Source organism: Natator depressus, chromosome 16, assembly GCF_965152275.1.
Source record: "Natator depressus isolate rNatDep1 chromosome 16, rNatDep2.hap1, whole genome shotgun sequence".
NCBI classification, from domain to species: domain Eukaryota; kingdom Metazoa; phylum Chordata; order Testudines; family Cheloniidae; genus Natator; species Natator depressus.
In genome coordinates, this window is record NC_134249.1 from 19910132 (window position 1) to 19932596 (window position 22465).

General features: G+C 50.7%; 2 protein-coding genes across 7 annotated transcripts in view; one reads left to right on the plus strand and one right to left on the minus strand.

Moving 5' to 3' along the window:
• Positions 1 to 7535, plus strand: part of AGPAT2 (1-acylglycerol-3-phosphate O-acyltransferase 2) — a 28762-nt gene extending 21227 nt beyond the window's left edge. The window contains exons 5-6 of the mRNA XM_074973814.1: positions 1829 to 1901; positions 5055 to 7535. Coding sequence (XP_074829915.1) covers positions 1829 to 1901; positions 5055 to 5221 — 240 coding nt within the window. The 3' untranslated portion in view covers positions 5222 to 7535. The remainder of the gene's footprint in view (positions 1 to 1828; positions 1902 to 5054) is intronic.
• Positions 7536 to 10152: 2617 nt separating this feature from the next.
• The window catches only part of EGFL7 (EGF like domain multiple 7), a 29649-nt gene continuing 17336 nt past the window's right edge, over positions 10153 to 22465 (minus strand). For all 6 annotated transcript variants that reach the window (XM_074973815.1, XM_074973820.1, XM_074973817.1 and 3 more), the window contains 7 exons: positions 21648 to 21770; positions 21058 to 21170; positions 19145 to 19240; positions 16535 to 16714; positions 13550 to 13614; positions 12967 to 13129; positions 10153 to 10326 (listed from right to left, as the gene is read on the minus strand). In XM_074973815.1, the coding sequence (XP_074829916.1) occupies positions 10304 to 10326; positions 12967 to 13129; positions 13550 to 13614; positions 16535 to 16714; positions 19145 to 19240; positions 21058 to 21170; positions 21648 to 21770 (763 nt within the window). In that variant the 3' untranslated portion in view covers positions 10153 to 10303. The remainder of the gene's footprint in view (positions 10327 to 12966; positions 13130 to 13549; positions 13615 to 16534; positions 16715 to 19144; positions 19241 to 21057; positions 21171 to 21647; positions 21771 to 22465) is intronic.

Below are 22465 nucleotides of genomic sequence, written 5' to 3' on the forward strand. Positions count from 1 at the left end.
CTGACAGCCCTGTATTTTGAATGCTTATGTATTCCTGGGTGTCACTGGGGTTTGGGAAGGAGCATGTGATTCTAGTCAGCCATTCCTCAGGCCTTGTCAACCCTCCAAATGCTTTGCCGGTATAGCTAGGCTAACGCTACCCGCAGTGTAGACACAGTGAGGTGGCAGAAGGAGCTAAACCCCCTTCCTGAACAGCACTAGCTGTGCTGACAGAAGCGCTCTTTTATCGACACAGCTGGGTCTACGCTGTACACTTTTGCCAGCATAGCTAAGTCGGCTGAGGGGGTGAGACTTTTTTTCGTTGCATGCTGCTAGCCAACATAGCCCAAAACTTTGTAGCGTAGACTATGCTCCAGTGCACAGGGCGTCCATCCCGCTCTCTGTTGTGGCTGTTTCCCCAGGATGCACAACTTATACAGGCTGTGGTCTGGATCGTTTAATTTCCAACTCTGTAGTGGTTGGTTAGAGGAGTTTATTAAACTGTAACATGGTAGGTTCTACAGCTGAAGATCAACTCCTGTCTGTCATCTAAAGTAGTTATCTTTTGTGACCATTGTACTGTGACCATTTTTCTCTTTACCCAATTCTTTCTTTCTTTTTTCTTTTTAAATACAATTTAAATGGTCGCCAGCACACCGGAAGTGGATAACGCTTGCAATGGTGCAGTGGCCTGCTGAGCAGATACATGGAGGATTCTAGTTCCCCAGGCCACTACTTTGGAACTTTACGAAGTTCACTTGAAGCGGAGTAGCTAGGCAGTTTTCTCCCAGATTTCTTCAGGCTTAGGAAGTCCTACCAGACTCTGAAAAACAAACACTGTACTGCTTGCTATCTCAGGTCTATTCTGTGTTTGTGGAGGGCATGATGTTTGTATGTAAACAAGCTTCAATATACCAGGAGCAGAAGGGACCATAACTGACAGTGAAGCAGAAAATATTGAGATTGTAGCTCTTAATCTATTTCCTGCATATTTGTCTCAACCTCCTTGATCTCTAATGGGCAGATCAAACCCAGTGTGGAGCCTGTGACTTGATTTAAGCCAATTGCAGCTAAAGACCACAAATCAATGTACAAATTAACCACCCAGTAACAAGTCATTAAAGATGGATTTCTAGAGACTGGGCTAAGGACAACATCTGACAGTGTGGCTGACTTCATTTACATTCTCAGTAAGTCGCCAATGATAGATCTTCCGTATTGTGCCAGATTAAAAATAACTGCCTTTTCTTCTCCATCTTTCTCTGAGAGGCATTGCCTTGCTCATAAATGATTGCAAACAGTGATTCCTGTTCCTAAATGTTTAACCAGCACTAGCTGGCCTGCCCCCTCTTGTGTGCTCAGAGGCATTTGCGGTGCATGTTCGAGCTGCTTTTCAACCTAGGGAGTTGCAGGGTTAAACGTGGCTGAGGAGGATGGTGGCTTGAGGAGCCTTTGAATTGGGAGAGTAACTTTGTGGCTAAAGCACTGGCCTGAGACCTCAGGTCAATTCCCAGCACTGCTGCAAGCTCCCTGTGACCTTAGGAAAATCACTTGGGCTCCACAAAGGTGTGGCAGTGTCTAATTTTCATTGATTTCAATGGGAGTTAAGCGCCTAATACCATTCTGAAGATCCGGGCCTTAATCTTTTACTCCATTTTACATATGGGAATGGAGAGAGTAACTGTCTCCTACCCTCTGTGTTCTTTGGCTTTGGGGACTGTAGGCTCATCAGAGTTAGGACTCTGCTCTGTATTTGTAGACAACCTAGCACAATGGGGGCTCAGTGTTGGTGGGTGCCATGCTATTGTAATACAAAAAACCTCTCTAACTTTTTTCCTCCCCTTTCAAGGTTCCAGTTATTCCTGTGGTGTATTCCTCGTTCTCTTCATTTTACAATCCAGCCAAGAAGCTATTTACATCAGGTACTGTACTGCTTTGAACCCCTCTTGTTTATGGGTGGACTCTGTGTTTCTGGTCTCCCAGCAGAAGAAAAGCTGGGCTCAAGGCAGAGTTGTTGAGACACCTTTATTTGGGCATTCCTGTCACAGTGGCTGTCCTCTTACTAAGTTGTGTGTGTTCAGTTTCTTGGAGTCTTCCAGAGCTGGATTGTCCAAGGCACTCAGTAGCTATGATCAGGGCTAGATGGTTTGTGGTGGGTTGTTTGTGTTTTTTTGTTTTTGTTTTTTTTTTTCCCAGCAGAGCTCGTCTCAGACAGTGCTCAGTCAATTGAACTGTCTTGACCATCTGGCCCTTAGGTGCCCAAATAGGAGCTCAGCTCTTCTGAAAAGCAGCCTCCAAATCTCCTTCACTTAAACTGTTGCACCCTGACCCCAGTGGTGAGAGTAGCATTTGGGTGAGAGGGGGCAATGCTTGGTGCTGGGCCAGGATTGTTTCTATGTGCTGTGTTGGGCCAGCTGCTCTAAGCTGCAAAGCAGGGTGCATTTAGGCACCTCTGGGGACCAGGGATCAAATTCTTGCATCTTACAAGCGTCTTAAGCAGCTGCTAACCTTCCAAAGCCCCCCAGATTACTTGGCTCAACAGGCAGTCTCCCCTGGGGGGGGTGGGGAGGCCCAGGGATAGAATGTCAGGGGATGCTATCGGTGGGTCACAGTTCGCTCTGGCAGCATATCGTATGCCTGGTTCCTTTCAGCTCCTCACTTCAATGAGCAAATCCAGTAAGGAGGCAGTGACAGCAGCAACTAGAAGCTTTTTAAGATAATCCTTGGGGAGAAAATCATCTGCTTCTGTCTCCTTGCTCTTTTCGCTTATCGCCAGGCCACTCCTGTCCCAGTGTCACTCATCTGGCATCTCAATTCTTCTCCCATTGTCTGCAGGTTTAGTAATCTCCCTGCTGGGCTCATCCTCCAGAGGTGATGAGCCTTGGGCTAGGGGGAAACCCTGACTACGAGATCTAGGCAGTTGCTCTTCAGGCAGGCATTGTGGCCCAGTGTTTAGAGCACTGCACTGGGATTTGAGAGTCCTGGGTTCTATGCCTGACTCGGCTACTGGGTGATCTCAGGCAAATCACTTCCCTGCTCTCTGCCTCAGTTTCCCCATCTGTAAAATGGAGAGGACACTGACCTCAAAGTGCTTTTTCACAAGGAGATCTTTGGATGGAAAGTGCTATGTAAGAGCTAGGCTGTGGTCTTATTACCTAAAGAGGCAGCTCTGGACCTGTGGTAGAAATATCTCTACAGAAATTGGGGCATAGGGAGAGGGGTAAGCACCCTGCTGCACTAGGGAATTGGCTGAGGCGTGGACCAGTTAACTCTCATCTGGCCCATACTTGCAGTAGATGATGGACAAAAAGGGAACGTGTGAACAAAGCACCTGACACTATTGTGTTGTGCACAGTCGGCAATGTCCTAGGCTGTCGTAATCAGCAGATGGTTCCTGTGCTCCGGACTGCTTCCCCAGCACGTGCAGGCTAGGTCACTGGGTTGGCTTTTTGGCTGACCTGTTATCTCAAGAATATCAAATGCACCTGGTCCTGTAAGAGACAGCACCTGAAGGGCTCCTGCTGCCTCCTAAACACTCTTGCAAGGTGAGGCTGGAGTTTCTTTAACTGATCACTCAGGAGCTTTTGGCTTCAAAGGAATGAATTGTAATTCTCTCCCCAAGGACTTCCTGAGTGTTGTCCTAGCTGGGTTCGGCAGCACCTGCTCTGCCTGACGGCTGCACCCAGCCCTTGTGACAGTAAAGGGCACCCTGAGAACTGAGTAACTAGGAACTTCTTTCAGAAGTGGCTATTGTTACTTTTCTTGAGTGGGTACTTAGCAGTCCTGTTGAGTCCCCTAAATGCCATTGCATGCCAGAGTGGTTCCTGCTGCTTCAGAAGAGAATCTGGGGGGTATGCGGCTTGCTCTAGCAGGCTTGTTGCAACAGCAGGGTCTGTGGGTTTAATTATCCAAAAAAATCTTGCTCTGCGCAGCAAAAACCACCACCAGAGAACTGTACTGCTGGGCAGCCATGGGGAGGGTTGCTGGCACTTCTTACAGTCTGGGGAAATCCAAACAGGATTGCATGGGTTCCAAATGAATGTGGGCCCCCATGGGTGGGAGGGTTAAGGGGGAAATATCACCTAGCCAAATCAAAAATGTGATGACTTCAACTCTGAGAGCCAAGTGGCCTGGCCTCAAGTGAAGCACCTTGGCTTGATTGTGGCTTTCAATGACCGGGACCTGAGCAGATTAGATAGGCCAGAGGGTGTGTAGCTCAGTTAAGGAGCAGAAGTAGCTTACTTGCAGAAGCAAAGCTTTAAAGATCGAGTGGAAGTATCTTGTTTCAGACCATGCTCTTACTGTGTATGTATTTAACTTACCCCTATGATCCCACCAAATACCTCCAAGGGTCTGAAGGTTCCCAGAGAGTAAGATCTTGTTCCAGGTGGTTCAGTTCACTCCCTAGGTGAGGCCTAAGACACACTTGGGTATTGAATGTAGAAATGCAAAACCCTGGGTGTCACAGGCCTTGTATGTTGCATAACGTTGATGCTCATGACACAACACAGGTCCAAGAAAATCTGCTCTGTTGAATGCTAATCGCCACTTGCTTGTGTATGTAAGTGGGTTATGCTGTCAGAATCCTCTCTAGAGAATCTTTCTTAGTAACAGCTACAAAAATTACCCTGCTTTCTAAAAAGTCACACCAGTGACCTTTTGCAATGGACTCTAATTGGAGGCTCTTACGGACTCTGCCACTAGCCTGGTGGGGACAGGGAAAGGAGTTGCAAGTTCTGCCTGGTTAGTCTGTTTGCAGCATTTCCTGCAATAGGAAGCCATGAACGCTTGGAGTCTGGGTGCCTGCTGCCAGGAACTTGTACACAGCCTTGTGACACAGATGAAAATGAGCTATCCCCACTAATGGCTGTTACAGCTGATGTAATGGTGCACTTAGACTGGATCCTGGTAACTAGCACATGCGAGCTTTGCTATGCTGTCTGTATGGCCATGTCTGCTGGGCTACCGGGAGTTGTGAAGGTGGGGATTATGACTGGTATCTTAGTCATAGGGAGGGTGGAGAATGGCCATCTAATGGCCAAATGCAGAACTTAAGTTCCTTCTCCTGTTCCTAGGTAAAATCCGGGTTGAAGTGCTCCAGCCAATTGAGACCAAGGGCCTGAAGGCTGAGGATGTCACAGACCTCACGGAGAGATGCTACTGCACCATGAGGGAGACCTTTTTCAGACTGTCTGGCATGGCGAATGAGGCGAACGGCTCAGGGCAGGGCCCTCAACAATAGTATTCCCAAATAGCAGGGACTGAAAGGACTTATTTCAATTGCCAAAATATCCAAGGGGTTTTTCCCCGTCGTTTGCAGCAGGTTTGGGCAAATCCTAAGCCTCTGCTTAGGGTAACCTTAGTTGACAAACGCCATTTGTTGGGCCAGTTCTACTGTTCGGTGAATCTCTTTGTGGGTTCGTTATCTCCCATGGGGAAGTCTCCTGCACTCAGTTTCTCAAACACCCTACAAGTGCTAGTGAAGCACTCCTGTCCTGATGCCCAGTGCCGTGACCATTCTGAACTCTTCTGCAAGCTCAGGCCATGCAGCTTGGACGGTAGGTGTTGCAGAACACTACGTTAAGGTCCTGGCATTGACGCTGTGAGCCTGACACTTGCCAGAGCCAATCCACTGGATGCCGAAGACCGTGTTAGGTACATCTTTGCAGCCTCCAAAGGATTAAAACTTGCTTTCATCCTGTCCCTAGCTGTTGGTGCTTGAGGAGATGAGGGTGGGAGCAGTTATTCAGACAGCGCTCTTCATGCGGCTGCACTCCACTAGTACATTCCCAGTGCTTACGGGCAGAGACTGATGCCCTAGTGATAAGTCTTGCTCACAGCTGAAATTCAACTTCTAAGGTCTCTGCCCAGCACTCAGTTTCATTCTTTCTCGCCTCAGACACAATTTGTTTTTTGCTGAATCAACCGGTTGGGTGGTGGTTGTTTAAAGACCCACTAAGCATCTATGATTCTGCTCAGACAAAGATGGGAGACCAACCGCTCACCCCTTCCTGATGGAATGGTGCCAAGTCCTAGGACGTAGCAGGGAACTGAAATGTCCAGGATTCTCTTCACAGAAGTCCTGGGGCAAGCTTTAGACAGATGTCAGTCCCTTATTTGCTCTCCAGACAGAGTGAATTTCCCACCAGTACTTCTAGCAATCTTGCAGCCTAAGGCTTTCTTTAGGTGGGCCTCTACACGTGCTTCCTTTGGGCTCTGCTGGACTAGGACAGGTGTGCCTTATGGGGCCAGCTACTCTTGATGCTGTCCCTTAATGAAGTCAAGTGTCCATGTCCACTGAGTGGACAAGCTCCATGTGGACTTATTTAAGGGTGGGGCCGGAGGGGGAAATGTGGAGACCTAAAAAACCCAACCAAACCTGCTGTATAGTGTCTTAGTAGGTTTTATCCAAACACTTAGCATCCCCATAGAGGTTTGCTTTACGGCAGCCATCAGGCTATCTCTAAACAAAATCCCTGGGGTTTGTAAGCGATGCATGAACATGCCAAGAACTAAACTAAAAGAATGAGGCAACCCACAAAGAGACAGGGACTCGTCTCTGCTCATCCCCATTGTTTTGCATTACAGCCAGCATCCCTGACTTAGTATAGAGTCTTTTACTCCACCTGATGGCTTGCTTTTAGCACAGTGCCAGGTATAATGGGCTGAGGGAAGGGTAGATGTGGCACTTCCTTGGTATTTGTTGCAACACTTTCAGTGCTCAAATGTTTGTTTTTTGTTAAATTGTTTTTAATCTAGGTTTTGTACCTAGATTCTTTGTTGCTGCTCTTGCTTCCAATGGGCTATCCTGTGCTGTTCGACACATTGCACATCTGAAGCATTGACCAAAAGACAGTGCCTGCCATACAAACACGTCTTGGAACGTTCGCCTTACTAGGACTGTTCGTGTCAGTTGCAAAAGCCATGGTGTTGGAGATGTAAAATATGCTGGATGGGAGAGGGGTATGATGGCCCTGAACCAGTGTTTCCTTTGGTCTGAATTTACCAGCTGGGAAACAGTAGCTGGAGGGATTCCCAGAAACTGAGTTTGACTCCCCTCGCCCAGCAGTAGAAATGTAGAGCCCCTCTCAAAGGGAGTAACAGCAGAGACGTTTATGCTCTCTGGGGGAGCAGGCCTTAGCCATGAAAATTCCCAGGGATTTGATGAGAGGCCTTGTCAGCTTGAGGCAACATTCCCACAAAGGCAGTGCATCTCTTCTTGTAAAGTAATCTTGTGCAATGTATCGTCCCCAAGCCGCCTGCTCAGTGGGTGGCAGTGGAGATGATGCTGTCTCAATCACTGAATTCCTGTTTTTTCTTCCTATAAAGGACACCAAATCTAATGCTTAAAAAGCACTAATGCAGAACTGGGAGAAACCAAATAGAGGATGCTGGGGGTAGGTAGCTCCACATGGTTCAAAGCTGTAGCTAGAGCTGTGTTTACAAATGAATATTGGAGCATCAATCTGGTACAATCCAGATTTCAGAACTGAAAAGCAGGAGGGTTTTCTTCTTCCACTGGTTCTGTACTGAAATCAAAGCAGCACTTTTCCCCTTCCATAAGAACGGCAGACGATGTGGCTATGTAATTGAGGCAAACATCGAGTTCATGTGGAGATTTCATACCCTCCTGCCCAGCGGCTCCGGTCTGGAGTGAGCAGTTGGGATGGTAAGGTCGTAACGGGTGGATATTTTTCTTTGGCCAATGATGACTCTGTATCAGATGTATAAATCTAAATCTGTCTGTTTATGACGGAGGTGGGAAAAGAGCTTGAGCGTGCACAAAAGCAGTTGTCTGCTGTTCCATTCTTTTAGTTGTGTTTAAATGTATGTTTGGTCAATGTACATTCTTATAAAGCAGTTATTTAAATAGAAAGTTTTGTGTGGGGTTTATTCAAACCCAGGTTGGGTTGAACTTATTGCCTGGAGGAGCTTTTCCTGGGGGTGGGGGAGTGTACCCAATATTGTCAGTTTCCCCTTTGGTATTTGAGAATCTGTCGCTACCCACACTTTTGCCCCCTGTCAGTGTGGTGAGGTAGTGGGTGAAGAGAGCTGTGTCTGGACCAAATCTGTAGGCAGGTTCTGCCACTTCCACTCTCAAATGCATCGCTGTTAGTTTGTGCACAATACATGTCAAAGATTGCATAACCGTAGGGCTCACTGCAGAGATCCTGCCCTCACTACCAATTTTGTAGAAAATCTTTAGTGTTCTCGCAACCAAGCACTGAACAGCTTGGGTGAGGTTGGCCAAGTGAGCTTCCTGCTGCTAACAAGCTGGACTGAATGACTCCTGCATAAGGAGTGCTTTTGTCCAAGCTTTGCAGGGAGGACTTGTTTAGACAGGGTAGTGTGTGGAGCCCTACAGATCCAAATTTTGGATTTGCATCCGCTCCGCCATCCACAACTGCAGAGATCTGTGGATATAAATCCAGTATCTGCAGACGGGTGGGGCTCTGTATGTGCTATATAGTAACATGCTGTATGGACATAGCTACAGAGCACTGGGTGCCTGAGTACTGCCTGGCATACAATCCTTTTCACCCAGGTGTGGCTGAGGCTCTGGGAACACAGCCTGGGCTCCCTTCCTCTTAACCCAAAGGTAAGTACCCGCTCCTCCCCACAAAAGCACCAGAAGGAGAGATGAGCAGCAAAGATCTGCTGGTCTTGAGTAGCTTCCTTACCAGCCCTTCCCTATTTCCCAGCAGCAGGCCCTCCACTAGGCTCAAGCAGAGCTGGCGACCACACTAAAGGGTTCCAGTAACTTCAGGGCTTCTAGGGGCCATGCTCCTATGTATGTGTGGAGGGGCTGGTCATGTTCCCTAGGCAGCTGTTTGTACCCTCCGCTTCCTGCTGGACCCCGTTGCCCCCTTCAGGCAGTGAAGAAGAGAGATGCTACTGCAACCCTTCCCCATGGTTACCATGATGATATTCCCCCTTCCAGAGGCAGGAGGTGGGGAGAGATGCACACCTGTCTACCTGCAGCTTCCTACCTGGGTGTGTGCATTTAAATCAAGTTGCACTTTGGCTACAAGCGAAAGGAAGCTGCTACCCTCCTCAGCCTGACTCTGCTTCAGCAGTAACTGTGCCCTTACGCTTCCATGAGTGAAATCATGACCTAGGGTAGAATAACTGGATTGCACTGGGCCTCCTTCATGGCTCAGCATCTTGACCCACCAATGACAAGCCCATCCTCAAGAACTGTACAGGCCATAACTTTAATACAAAAACTGCACCACCCTACACAGTGCTTGGCTAATAGACCTCAAGTCTCCAGCTGTTTATAAGTAGAAAAGCATTGTACCATAGAAGACTCATTAGTTTTCTAGAAACATTAGGACCCTTCCTCCAGCAGCCTTAAGATAACCGTGCGAAGAGGCATGAGCACTGCAGGCTTTGCCCACAGCAACCTGGCAATGTGCATCTGCTCCTACTTTAAATACAACTATTCTGCCACTCCTAGTTCCAGTCTGAGCCAAGGCTGGTTTAGCTGGCAAAACTGGCTGGTTATTTTGACACATAGGCAAGCAAGTGTGCCAGGCTTCAGTGTGTAAATGATGCCAATTTTTAAGAAGCAAAGGGATTATCCCTCTCCTCTTGCCACGCCCTCTAGCATTTCAAATGGAGAATATATACTAGTTCTCTCAGGGGCAAGGTTTTAGTGACCAGATTTGACTTGGTCCATTTTGAATCTGTGTGAATTTCAGGTATGTGTAAAAAGGAGGTGGTGGAAAAGCCAAGGAGCAGAATCCAGCCCTCCTGTATCTCTGTCCGCTGCTCTAACAGTGAAGCAATGTGTGGTTTGGCAAAACTTTCCCCCTGGGTACTAGCAATAGCAAGGTCTGGCTATATAGGCTCTTAACAACGTAGACTTCTAAGCTAAGCAAGCTGCGGCTTGCACAGATCATCTCATGCTGCGGTACCACACAATTAATTGTTGGCCCAGGATTTCACCTCACTCTCCATCACAAACAAATTAAGCACCAAATGGTTTTGCTTTTAGCAAGTCTTGTGTGGCACTGGCTGACGCTGTGCCAGCTGGCCAAGTGCTTGGAAGAAAGTGTTACAACCCTGAGCATCTCATACAACTTTGCCATAGGGGCAAAAAATAAATCCAATTTAAAATCAGTCTCCAAGCAGCTCAATTCTTAGAAAAACACACTAGGGCCCTTCGTATCAAAATAAGCTCTTTATGCCTCCATCCCACATCGTCCTGAAGGCGTCGTGGCCTCTTTCGCCAGGCTGGGTCAAGAGGTGCTGAGACAGGAAATCCAGGCTTACAAATTCACTCTGCTCCCATAATGAAGTACTGCTTCTCTTGTTGTTATTAGCGTTCGTTCTTACATGAACCTGAAACCAGACAATTCCAGAGCTAGTGTTAGTGATGGGCTGGGGCCTGGTCTACACACTGATTTTGTTTTAGTATAACTTCCTGGGTGTGACTGGACTTTGTTTTAAATTGGGTGTAAAGCTTCACAAGCTCAGCCAATCTGAGGGTGTTTGTAAAGGGGGTAACTTTTGACCAGCACAGCTGATCAAGTCCCAGATTTCAGGGAAGGTCCTAGGGATTTATGGGTAGAACCCTTACACAGTCAGTCTGGGAATGAATTTAAACCCAACCGTCTAGTAACATCAAATGCTAAACTATTAAACCATAGCAAAATAACCCTTCCAAACCACACAATGTTAGTTGAAGCTAGAGGATTTTAAGGGCCTTGTTATTTGGTCTTTTATCCACAAAGCATTTCACCATTTAACGCATCTATTCCACTCCCCAGGGGGCTCAGATTTTTCAGGACACAGTACAGTTGGGGTATCCAAAAGTCACTCTTTTCTCAGTGCTGTAGGGTCACTAAGCTATGACAGGCCTGATTCTAAACCAAGAACAGCTGCATTTTTCTATTTGTGGCTGCTGATTGCTTCCCATGCAGACAGTTGAGTACCCCGTACATAGAACAGTGTGGAAGAAAAGCTGTGCCTGCAAATGAAGCCTTTGGACACCACTTTTTAAAAAACTGGAGTCCTGCTGAGGATGGAAAGAAGGGAATTCCAGCTACCTTTCTAAGCCCCGTTCAGGGGCAGGTTTTGCACCATCAATACTCTTTGAGTGTGATGGGTCTTAGTTTCCATCTTAATTTTTCAACATTCTTGTTTTCAAAGGGCAAAAACATCCATCTGGTAGGATGTGACCTGGCACAAATTAGTGACAGGTGTGAACTGTAAGCAACATCACAAGGTCGTGTGTCAATATTCCAGTTTACAGCACCACATTCTAGGGTCGTGCTGGTGATAAGAATGTGTACTTAAAAGACCGAGTGAGCCTATTTCAAAAAATGTCACTACAGTGCAGCCTCTGTAACATTTTCCCACAAACATATAAGGTGGTTGGTTGGTATTTTTTTTTAAGCAAATAACAGAAAAAGCTTTGCCCCTTTATAATAGGAACCAGCTGAAAACTGACTTTGTCTTGTAGGGCCTGTGTTTTTACACACACGCAAGCAACTCTATTGGAACTAGGTATATTGTAGGACTTCCTCCACCAGTTAGAGGCAGAGTAACTGATCAGGAATTAAGCTGTATTGTTGCTGAGCACCAATTCCTGAGTGGACAAATGACTGGGTTTCTCCGCAAGTTTGATCAAAAGCATTTAATGGCAAACAAGGCTTTCAAATGCAAAAGTTGTAAACGGCTGGCAAATTACATACTAAAACAAAACACACTAAAATTGTAATGGGGAATAAAACATTATACTATCCCAAGTAGCAGTGCTCAACTGTGGGCTCTGTACATTGAAATTAATGCAGCTGTGTGAAAACACCAAACCTATACAAGGCTGCATGCTGAAATTAACAAAGCTTGGTGAAATAAGTATCAACATAAAGCTTGCTGTTAATTTCCATGACCCACATACTAGCTGGATAACTACAGCTGACATGAACATGGTGGTGGGAAATTAAGCCCCATGCCTGGTCATTATTCAGCTAGTTCTACTTTTTCAGAAGCGAAGGTTTTCATCAAATGCTTTTGTTCAAAGTTGTGGAGCAATTCTGCCTGTTCTAAACAGCACTGATTTGCTGCACTGCAGAAAAAAAAATTGTAGAATTTTAGGAGCAACTTCCCCCAGTGTTCCCTGTACTCATGATCCGAACTAGTTCTGTACTCACCAAACTTACTTGGAGTGTTAACTTTTGTATTGTGTTTCACTAAGGAGTGAGTTCTGACACTGCACCCACAAACCCTAGAATCTGAGGCAGTTTCTGATGTAGATGCTTATGGCCCCTGAACAGCAGTGGCATGAAAACGAGCTGAGATAATATGTACCCTTGCCACCACCAAAAAAACATGTGATCTCCATGCAGCTGTTTGGATGCTGCACTAACGGATCGGGTTCAGCACCCGCACAAACAGCTTTGAAATGAAACTGTGCCTGTTTGTGACCATCTTTTATTAATTACAAGCTGATGGGTTTGGAGTTAGCATGGAAGTAGATTAACTGTGGCATAGACATAACCGCTCCAGTTGGTCTGCACATGCGGGTATGTCTGCCATTCTACTTCTTAGATCTGCTTTACAAGAGGGAAGCAGTCTGGCATTTGTACTTTAAATGGCCCATTTTTTTGTGCATTCCTAAGGGGTAAATCAGAGCAAGTCACTGCTCCACCTGCTCCCCTCAAGTTAGTGATGTGGCTTTTTGAAGTGAGCTTGTCTAGATAATGAACTGGAGTGACATTCCCAGAGCGTTCTACCAAAATGCAGATGGTGATTACTGTTTAAAAACAAGGGCTTCTCATAGGCGGAGGAGGTGAAGCGCTACCCAGCGATTAGAATTCAGCAGCAGGACCATGTCTGCCTTACAGCCCCGGTGTCTATGGCAGTGTCACTGTAATAGGTACAGGGGGAGAAGAGAACTCACCGGTACAATCTCTAGCAATAACCAGAACCAAGGGCCTTCTCCTTGCTGAGCACTGCCAAACTACCCTTGCTACTTACACGTCTCCAGTCGCTCCTCCAGGAAAGAGATCTGCTCACTCAGGGACTCAATTCTATCCAGCTGCCGCAGGGCGTAGAACAGCTGGTTGATGGGGTCGGTGCTGACGTCATCCGCTGCCGATGGCATGAGGTTATGGAATGGAGCCAAGAGTAACTGGAGTTTCTTTTGAGAGCGAGAAAGAGAGAGGAGCTGTTAGTGTAACAGAGAGGGATGAAAACTATCAGACCCCCCCAGCGTGACCTGCCAACAGCTGATACGGCCAGCTCGGCCATCTCCAGGGCTGGCAGAGCTGAGGGTTGGCGTAGTTGACTAGTGCTAAGAGGGCTCCTGGCGGGGAGAGTTGTTACAGTGTTCGCTGCAAGCGGTGGGCGACGCCGCTGGGAATGCTAGTACCAGAAGACAAGACTAGATTAGGTGGCGAAATTAAAAATAGAGCCGTCGAAGGGCAAAAATTCTGGATGTGAACAGCTGTGCAATGACGCGCTGGAGCCAAATCTTCTGACTGTGAATTACAAGTGCATCAAAAAAAGGCTGAAGTACGAGCGCCTGCGTCTCTGTCTGCGCTTGCTGACGGGAGCTCACCTGCTCCAGCACTTCCACCCGGCTCCTGAGGGCTTGCATTTCTTCCTTCATTTCACTGGAGGCGCCTGCCGTGAGCAAAACACCACAGGAATTAATAAAATCCCTCAGAGTGAACCGTCATCCTCAACATCGGGCTGTGATGGTGGAGCAAGGGCGGCCACCTCTGAGGCACAAAAAACCCAGGAGCCCCTAAAAGGGCAGAGTTGGCAGTGTGGACTGAGCCCCCTGACGGATTTCCCAGCCATCCTGGGAAAACCTGGACAGGTGCCACTGGCAACCCTAGGCAGAGCAGCAGCCGAAGGGTTAACCCGGAGGTCTGCCGGACTGAGGGAATGAGCTGGCTGTGCTCTGCCACCCCAAATGCCACCCTCTGACATGCTTGTTGAGACCAGGATGCTCCCTTCACTGTTCATTGACTAGCTGCAGGAATGAAAACAAGCGACAGTTCCGGCTTCCCCCCTATCAATCTACGTACGAGCTAGAAATCCCCGCCGAGAGTTTACCAGCAGCTAATCCAGGAACTTTGGCAAGCGGTTTGTGCAGGAATGACCAGCCAGGACACCAGTGGCTGATTGAAAATACACAACTGCCCTGAGTTGAGCCCCCGAGGAGGGCCGGTTCTTACTGAAGAACGTGGTTCTTTGCACTGTAGCAAATCACAAGGCATTGAAACACAGAAAGCTGTCCAAGCCCCAGCCTCTGACCCTAATCCTGATGGGCACATTACCCCACAAACTACAACCAGCCTTGGCTCTTCAGGCTGAGATCAGTTCACCTTTTTCCCCCTCACAGGGTAGCCAAGCATGGGTCCAAAATGTGTGTGTGATTCGGGGAGGGGGTGGGATTACCTTTGTTCTGAACAGGAAAGAGATGAATGTTTAGAATTATTGCCTGGCTGCAACTAATTGGGTGGAAACACAGGAGGTTACTCCAGGGCCAAAGGATATTAATTAAGAGAAGGCCGTCAGCCTCTGACACTTTTCCTTAGAGAGGCTCAGGTGCCAACGATATTTAGAAAGTGATTCATTTTCATTCCTTGGCTTTGGCAGGTTTTCAAAAGGCAGTTTGGGGCCTGGGATCTCTAGGGATCCACAGGGCCCTAGAGCTGCACTCCTCTGGCAAAGCAGGAAGGGTCTGACGCCTGGCCCACAAGAGTGGGCTGCAGCAAGGTGCAATTAGCAATGGGATGCCTCATTGCCCCGTGCTAGCAATTGTCCTTGTGCATACGCGATTGAGCAGGGCCTTGCTTTCACTTAATGAGCTCGCTGGAGCCTGCTCCCCGTCCGCAAAGCCCAAACAACGAGCCCCTGATGGTCTGCTGAACGGCGCAGGTGTTGCTAGGCTGGGCTGTGGTGTATGCATGGTCTGTCCTACCCTTCCATGGGCTTGGACGACAGCAACACGGGTTGGATCCACAGCGGAGGCGAGCCGGCCCAGCTCCACTGACTTCGGTGGGGCTGTATCTACCCAGTGTGAAGAGTAAAAGGGCACCTGCACCCTTCCTCGAGCACCGCCGCTGTCCTCAGGGCTGGGCAGCTGGGGTAGCAAAGAATTTGCTCAAGAGGGTGGGACTCTATCCCGTTCGGCCCTCTGCCTCCTGCATAGCACTAGCGATAAAGCCGGGGCCGTGGGTGGAACTGTGCCCCTTGTACCACGACAGAATTATTGACAAAGAAGGCTACGATTCAGTCACGGAGGTCACGGCCGTCACAGATTCCATGACTTTACCGGACCTCCGTGACTTCTTTGGCTTCAGCGCCCCTGCCCTGCAGCTGGAACCCGGACCGTGCGCTCCCCTGCTCCGTAGCTGGGGCTGGAACCGGGGCTGTGTGCCCCTGCCCCGGGGCTTCCTCTGGGGGCTGCGGTTGGGGCCATGTGCCCCATCCTCCAGCTTCCACTGGGGGCCGGGGCCATGCGCCCCCCCTTCCTGGCTTCCCAGGGCTGTTGCACCCCCTCCCCCCTGTGGCTGTGGCCGAGGCTGTGCGCCTGCGGCTGGATCTGGGACTGTGTGCCCCTGCCCCCCAGCTGCAGCCAGCTCCAGAGCCGGGGCTGTGCACCCCATCCCCTGTGGCTACTCCCCACCCCATGGTTGCAGCCGCTGGATCCAGGGCTGTGCCCCCACCTTCCCCCAGTGGCAGTAGGGGTCAGATGGTCAGTCCCTCCCATCCCTCTGGAACTCCAGCTCTCATTCCTCCCCACCACCTAGCCCTAACGTCACAGACAGCTCACAGGGTCCCGTGAATTTTTGTTTGCTGCCCGCAACCCGTGCGTCACGTTTACTAAAAATAACCGTGACCAAACCTTAGCCTTCCTGCTAAACATGCTGCCGTGATGCAGGAGGAGACGGCCAAGACTGCCCCAAAGGCGGAAAGGTGCCCTGCCCCGGCGGCTCTGGAGAGGAGAAAGCCGAGAGGGCAGGCCCCGGGGGATCACGTCCACAGCCATACGCGCCGGCACAGCCCTTCCGCCCCGCGCTGCTCCTGTCCGTCGCCAGCGCTGGCCGCAGCGCATTATTACTCACGGTACGAGTTTGAAGTGTCACAGCGCGTACCAAAAGTAATAATGGGCCGGCACCAGCGTCGCCGCCACTCCCGTCCTCGTGGCGCTGGAGTCACATGCAGAGAAAAGGCGATGGTGTGCTGACCCCATTGTCCCCACGCTGATCATGGTGTCTCAGGGGCTTTGGAAGCCAGCTACTGGCCAGGCCGAAGTCCCACCAGCGAGGGGGCGGTCTCGCCCAGTGATCGGTTAAACCTCACCACAAGCCATTAGCCCCATTTTACAGCCGAGGCACAGAGTGGGTGGGCGACTGGCCCAGGTCACAGGTCAGAATCGAACCCAGGAATCCGGGCTTCCAGACCCCTGCTCTAGCTCCTAGAGACCCCCACTGCCTCACACCCTTTGGTTAAGGCTATGCAATTAACATCCAGCCAAGCAGTCAAATGCCCAGGGCCTAGCTCCAGCCCATGCAGGGGTGGCTGTTACCTGATCGATTGAGGGCGGGGAAGGCAGAGGCCTCTGTCTCAGTGGGTGGTGCCGAAGCATGGCACGATTTCCCATCGGCGGAGAGCCTGTGCCCAGCCCGACAGGCACAGCCATAGCTCCCAGGCGTGTTGACACAATGCTGGCTGCAGCCGTGGCACGGGCCAGCGCATTCATCCACATCTGAAAGTACAGAGGTTACATTCACAGCGGCTCGGGTGAGCGCGGGCCATCCGGAAGCAGCCCTTGTGAAGACAGGGTGAACCCAGAGCGCGGCAGATTGACCACCAAACAAGACATGGGCCCCTCACAAAGAGCGTACAGGGGACAGCTAAGACTAGAGAGCAGTCAGCCATCCCTTGTGAGACGGCTTAATCCAGGCTACAAGTTGGGGAGACCTGTGCGGTGACAGCAGGCTGGATTAGTTAGAGAGCACCTCCCAGGGTCTGTCCATACCCAGGCTGCCCCAGTAAAGAATCTCCTTTGCTATCAATGCAGCCAGCTCGGGTCTCTCTTCTAGCAGGGGCAAAATGTCATGGCCCTAATTCGCCACTGTGTTACTCCCATTTTTACGCCACTGATGCTGCACCAGGTAAAATGGGAGTAGCCCCATGACACATCAGGCCCAGTACGTCTAAAACAAAGCCCCTGATCTGAACGCTCCCTAATTCTGGAGCTGGATCCAACTGCTCCCCGATCGGGTGAGCACTGTTCACCGCTGGCTCTGGCCACGCACTAGCCCATCCCTGGTGAGGTGCTGTTAGCCTTTCGCGGGCATGTGTGCAAAGCCCAACAGCCTTGCCTCACACGGGGGCAGTTATTAAAGCCGTGCCCACAAAGTGCAATGAACATGACAGCTCCCCCCCGAGCCTGAGCAAGTCTGTTCTAGGCACCAGGAAAATCTCTTGAGCTGGGCTCCAAGCTGTCACTACAGCCTGCCAGTGAGTCATGCCTACTCCACACACATGCGTTGGACTTACAAATGCGCCAGATCCTCAGCTGGTGGACATTCGTGCCGCTTCACCGGCTTCAAGACAGCTGATTTACACCTGTCAGGCATCTGCCTCCAACCATGAACTGGACTTATTGGGCCTCTGATTTAGCCTGGGACAGGTTTTTACACCATTTGAATCCACAGTTACTCCTCCGTTATACTGTGGTAAGCGAGAGGAGACCCAGCTCCACTGCGGAGTGAGCTACAAAATCGCCGCCTGCACCACGAATAGATTTTATTGAGCTGCGCTGTACCTAGAACGGCGGCAACACCTTGCAGGCCTCCGAAGGTGTAACTCAGCCGCGCTCCCTTGCCGTCCCCGGAGCCAGGCCGATTCGCAGGAATTGTGGGACTAGCTCACGATTCTGGTGGGTCTCTGCTAAGGCTGAGTGACTCCCACCCACATGAGACACGGCCTGGCACACAGCTTGCCCGAGCGGTGCCCATGGAAAGGCTGCGACAGGACTGAATTCCTGGGCTGGGGCTGGGCAGGCCTGTGCCTGCTCCAGGTGTGTACCATGAAGCCCCCCAAAATGAGGCTTCTCGAATAAAGTGAGCAGGAAAGGCCATTTAGGGAGAGATTCTCAAGTGGTGTAAAGCAGCCGAGCGCCCCCACCATCACGGGCACGTCACCCATTTACCCCAGCTGAGGCTCTGGCCTGTTTGCTTTTCAATGGCATCCAGCCGCAGCACTCGCAGAAGGGGGAGGGAATGGAGGGAAGACCTCCAGCGCATCTCCCAAAGCTAGCACCCCCACACACACCTCCAATCCATCGAGCAGCCCGAATGCCTTACCCCAATCTGCCAGCTACAAGCTAGCTTCTGCCTCCCTCTGCTGGGTCAACGGTGTTACGCCATCCAAGCCCTCCCTGCTGGTCTGTGGGAGCTGGGGGCACGAAACAGTGCTTCCCCTCCCCACGGTGCCCCCAGACCTTTGCTGTCAGCGAGACGTTCAGTGACCTGCCCAAAGTCACCCCGTGCCAGAGCCCAGATCCGCGAGCCAGTCCTATCATCCCTCCCCCAGCGCTGCCCACGATCGACAATGCCCACGGCCCTGGGAAGGCAGCCCTTGTTCTAAATGATGGGGCTCACCCACGAGGAAGCAGGGAGCGTCTTTTGCACAAGCACCTGGCCTGACCATTGGTGAAGGCACAAGGGCTAGGGCAGCACTAAGCTGCTGAAGATGCCTGATGGCCCATTACATGCGTCGGGTCCAGTGCTGATGCCTCGCGGAGGGGCTGACCCAAAGCATGGAATGGAGGCACCACGCAGCTGGTGTCACGGGTGGGGTAAGCGTGCTGGGTCCACCTTTGCAGGCAGGTCCGTGTAAAGACTCTCTGGCAGCTAACAGAGCATGGAGTTACTCTCTCAGCCCACGGGCCTGGGACGTTGGTGGTGCATGGCTCAGGTTCACTCCCTGCTGAGAGCCAACAGAGGAAACCATGAGGCCTAGGTGCGCTTCACAGTGCCACTGGCCCATCCAGGAGAATGTGGGCAGCCACAGCAAATCACCGTCTACGGGTCACCTGCTATATTCCGCTGCCCCGCTCCCATCGCCCCGGCAAAGGGAATCCCAGGGAAGATACTGAAATACAAAACAGGGAAACCAGAGCTGTTACCTGTCTGGCAGGATTTCCCCCTCCAGCCTGGGGGACAGGTGCATCTGTCTGGGGCTGCGCAGCTCCCTCCATTTTGACAGGGCACCCTGCAAATGGCTGTAAAACAGTAATGCACGGTCACCATGTTGCCGAGGCAAATGTCCGGGCCTCCGCCACATGCAGCTCCCACCGTTGCGGATTCCTGCTGTCGGGGAGATTTTATTACACACTTGTGAACTCCTGTCCATGCCTTTGTGCCACCAGCAGAAGTCAGGAGACTCTTAAAGGGGAGTGAAACCATGGGGCCGGATCCTCAGCTGCTGTCAATACCCATAGCTCCATTAAGATCAGTGTCGCGCGGCCCCTTGCCACCAGCTGAGGACCCCACCCCGTGAATGCCACAGCCTCCATGTGAATCAGATCTGTATTGCGCTCAGCACGTCCAGTGAGGCTGACGGGCGTTCTGCGTGAGACAAGCGGTAGAATACACCACCGTGACTCACAGAGGGCAAAGGCTGTGAACACCCCGCTCCCATGGGCCAGCAACGAGAATACGTGTGCAAATAGCTGCTCCCAGTGGATGTAAGAGGTTCGCAATCCGGCCCAGCGTTGGTCAGAGATCCCTGAGCAGATCAGAAAGGAGGAGTCAGCCCCAGAAACTCAGTATAGGGTGACCAGATGTCCCGCTTTTATAGGGACAGTCCTGATATTTGGGGCTTTTTCTTCTATCATCTCCTATTACACACACACACCCCCACCCCGTCCCGATTTTTCACACTTGCTGTCTGGTCAGCCTAACTCAGTATTTTCATACAGCCTTCTAAGAACTCCGGGAGCTCATCAAATGAAGCAACAGATCTAGGACGGTGTCTTGAATGGCACTGAGGTGATGCCTAGAAAGCCTTTCCACTTGTGCAATAAACAGTCCTTCATTTGTAGCTTAACCCATTCCAGCCCTGGAAAGAGGAAGACATCTTTAGAGTCTGCGAAGGGAGTGGGGCGGGGGGGGGGGGTGAAGAGGGGGCCTGCAGCAGCTCTCAATCAGTGACAGGCTCTGGGAAGCGTTAGTATATCGCAGTCTGGTTTGATCTAGTAAGAGATCAGCCTCTGATGGGTTTGGCATTCCCTTTGCGCTGTTCATCACTATTTCCCCCGAAAAGCAGAGCTGTTCCATTACCGCTGATTTATGCGGAAAGGGTTTATTAATTTCTCCTCTGATACACGCCAAGCTAATAAAGCGATATATGCACAAGGCAAGCAAAGCAAGGCTATAAATGAATGGCTAATTGAAACCGATTTGTTCTCACAGGCGGATGTTGGAAGGAAAAGTGCCTGCCTAGTACAAGAGCGAATTACACTAATTTCAGACAGATCTGGTAACAAGGGCAGTGACTGGATAGGCTTTTGAGGCACACAGAGGTCATGATCAGAGAGGCGCTGAGAGCCCTCGGCAGGGTGTTAACAGCCCCTGTCTGCGCTGTATTTCCTTTCCACCAGCTGCACTGTGTTTCCTTCTCACCAGCATTCTGTACTAGGAGAGCCACTCCCATACTTTTCATTCAGAGATCTCAAAGCACAAAGCCTTTTGCCAACATGGGGGTAGTAGGTACAATCCCTGTGTTACGGATGGGTGAGCTCAGGCTCCAAGAGGGTGTGATTGGCCCCTGCCAAGTCAATGGCAAAGTCAGGAACAAAATCCCCATCTCCGGACTCCCAGGTTGGTGCTCAAGCCAGGCTGTAGCTGTCCCTCTCAAGGCTATGGGACTGATTCTGCTCTTTTTTACACCAATGTAGATCAGGCAGGAAGCCACTGACATCAATGAAAAAAAGACAGGTGTAAAACCAGTGTAAGGGAGAGCAGGACCAAGGCACCAAAGGGGAGATGCTGCAATCTCATCACAATCCATATTCTTCTCTCTCTGCCACTCATTTACCTTTGCTGCATCCGACTGCGTGGGCATTTGCCCGTCTCCATCCGGGGCAGCACATATACATGGGTTGGGAAAACCTCCTGTAGGCCAGGCGATAGGCAACCTTGTATGTGGTTCTGCAATAAGGTTCAGGAAAGGAGTTAGGGACTGAGCCCATATGGGGTGCGGAAAAAGCCGACTGCTTCACCCTGCTTCCCCTGCCTTGCTCCTAGGGTTAGGGAGTAAACCAGGTCATCCCTTTGCCACTTACTTCCCCTGTTGTGCCAGTCTGGCTCTGCCGACTCCCTATCCCTCCCTGCCCACATGCTCCCAGGAGTAGGGGCCATGCCCGCACCCAAGATTCAAGTACTGCTGTCTTTCCCAACAGGGGTACCGGGGAATGGTCTTCCTCCCTTTAGTGTGCAGGGGTGATCGCTCCTTATACACCTCTGAACAAGCACCCCGAGGAGATGCTGTGTCTCAGGGCGAATCCTTGTCCTCAGCTTCCCCGGAGACTGTAATCCAACCCTGGAGCAGACTGGCTATGCCAGATGCCACCTGTCTGTCTGCAGCGATGGCGCCCGTCATTCCCTGAAGCAGGCTGCTCTCCTCACCTGTACGAACTGCAGAGCCAGTGTCCCTGGCACGTTGTGAGGTAGGGCTGGTAGACAGGCTGCACGTGGGACTCCACATACGAAGCGGCTCTCTTCTGCATCTCTACAGAGCACACCCTGCGGCTGGACAGAAGGCATCGTGTCCCACACAAAGCGAAAGCGACAGGCATAAAGCAACGGGGAATCAGGCCCGAAGGCAGGTGTAGGAATGCAGGTAAGGAATGTGCTCTGAAAACCCCTCCATGGGGCCAAATCCAGCTCCAGTGCAAGAGGTTGCAAAGCCACTGCCGTCTGTGCAACTGTGCCCTCTTACTCCATGGCTGCATTTGGCCCATGAGGGACCTGATTCTCAGCTAGTGTCAATGGCCCCATGCCTCCAATGGAGCTGTGCCAATTTCCACTAGCAGAGATTCTGGCCAAGAACCTCACAGAGGGTCAGTTAAGATGCAATTGCTAAGGCCCCCGTAATTCCTCATTTACTGGAGCAGAGTTATTGGGGTGCAGTTGGGAAGAGGAGCTGATAGGGGCTTCCAAAACTTAACACGAGTAAATCCCTTGAATATCAGCTCTATATCCTGCCCCACTGCAGCAGGCCTCACGCAACTGAGAGCTTATATTCCACACATATCTCGACGAGGTTCTACACCTGCAGGTGCGCTCCCTTCTCCCCTCAAAGCTGCAAGGCTACCTCTACAGTTTGCATCCAGGCACCCTGGCTGGCCATCTCCAATCTCCCTGAAAACAATGCCACTCATTCCAATGTCGGGAACAGGTATCCGCCGCGAACGGGCTGCTGGGTGACTGCCATGCAAGGTCTC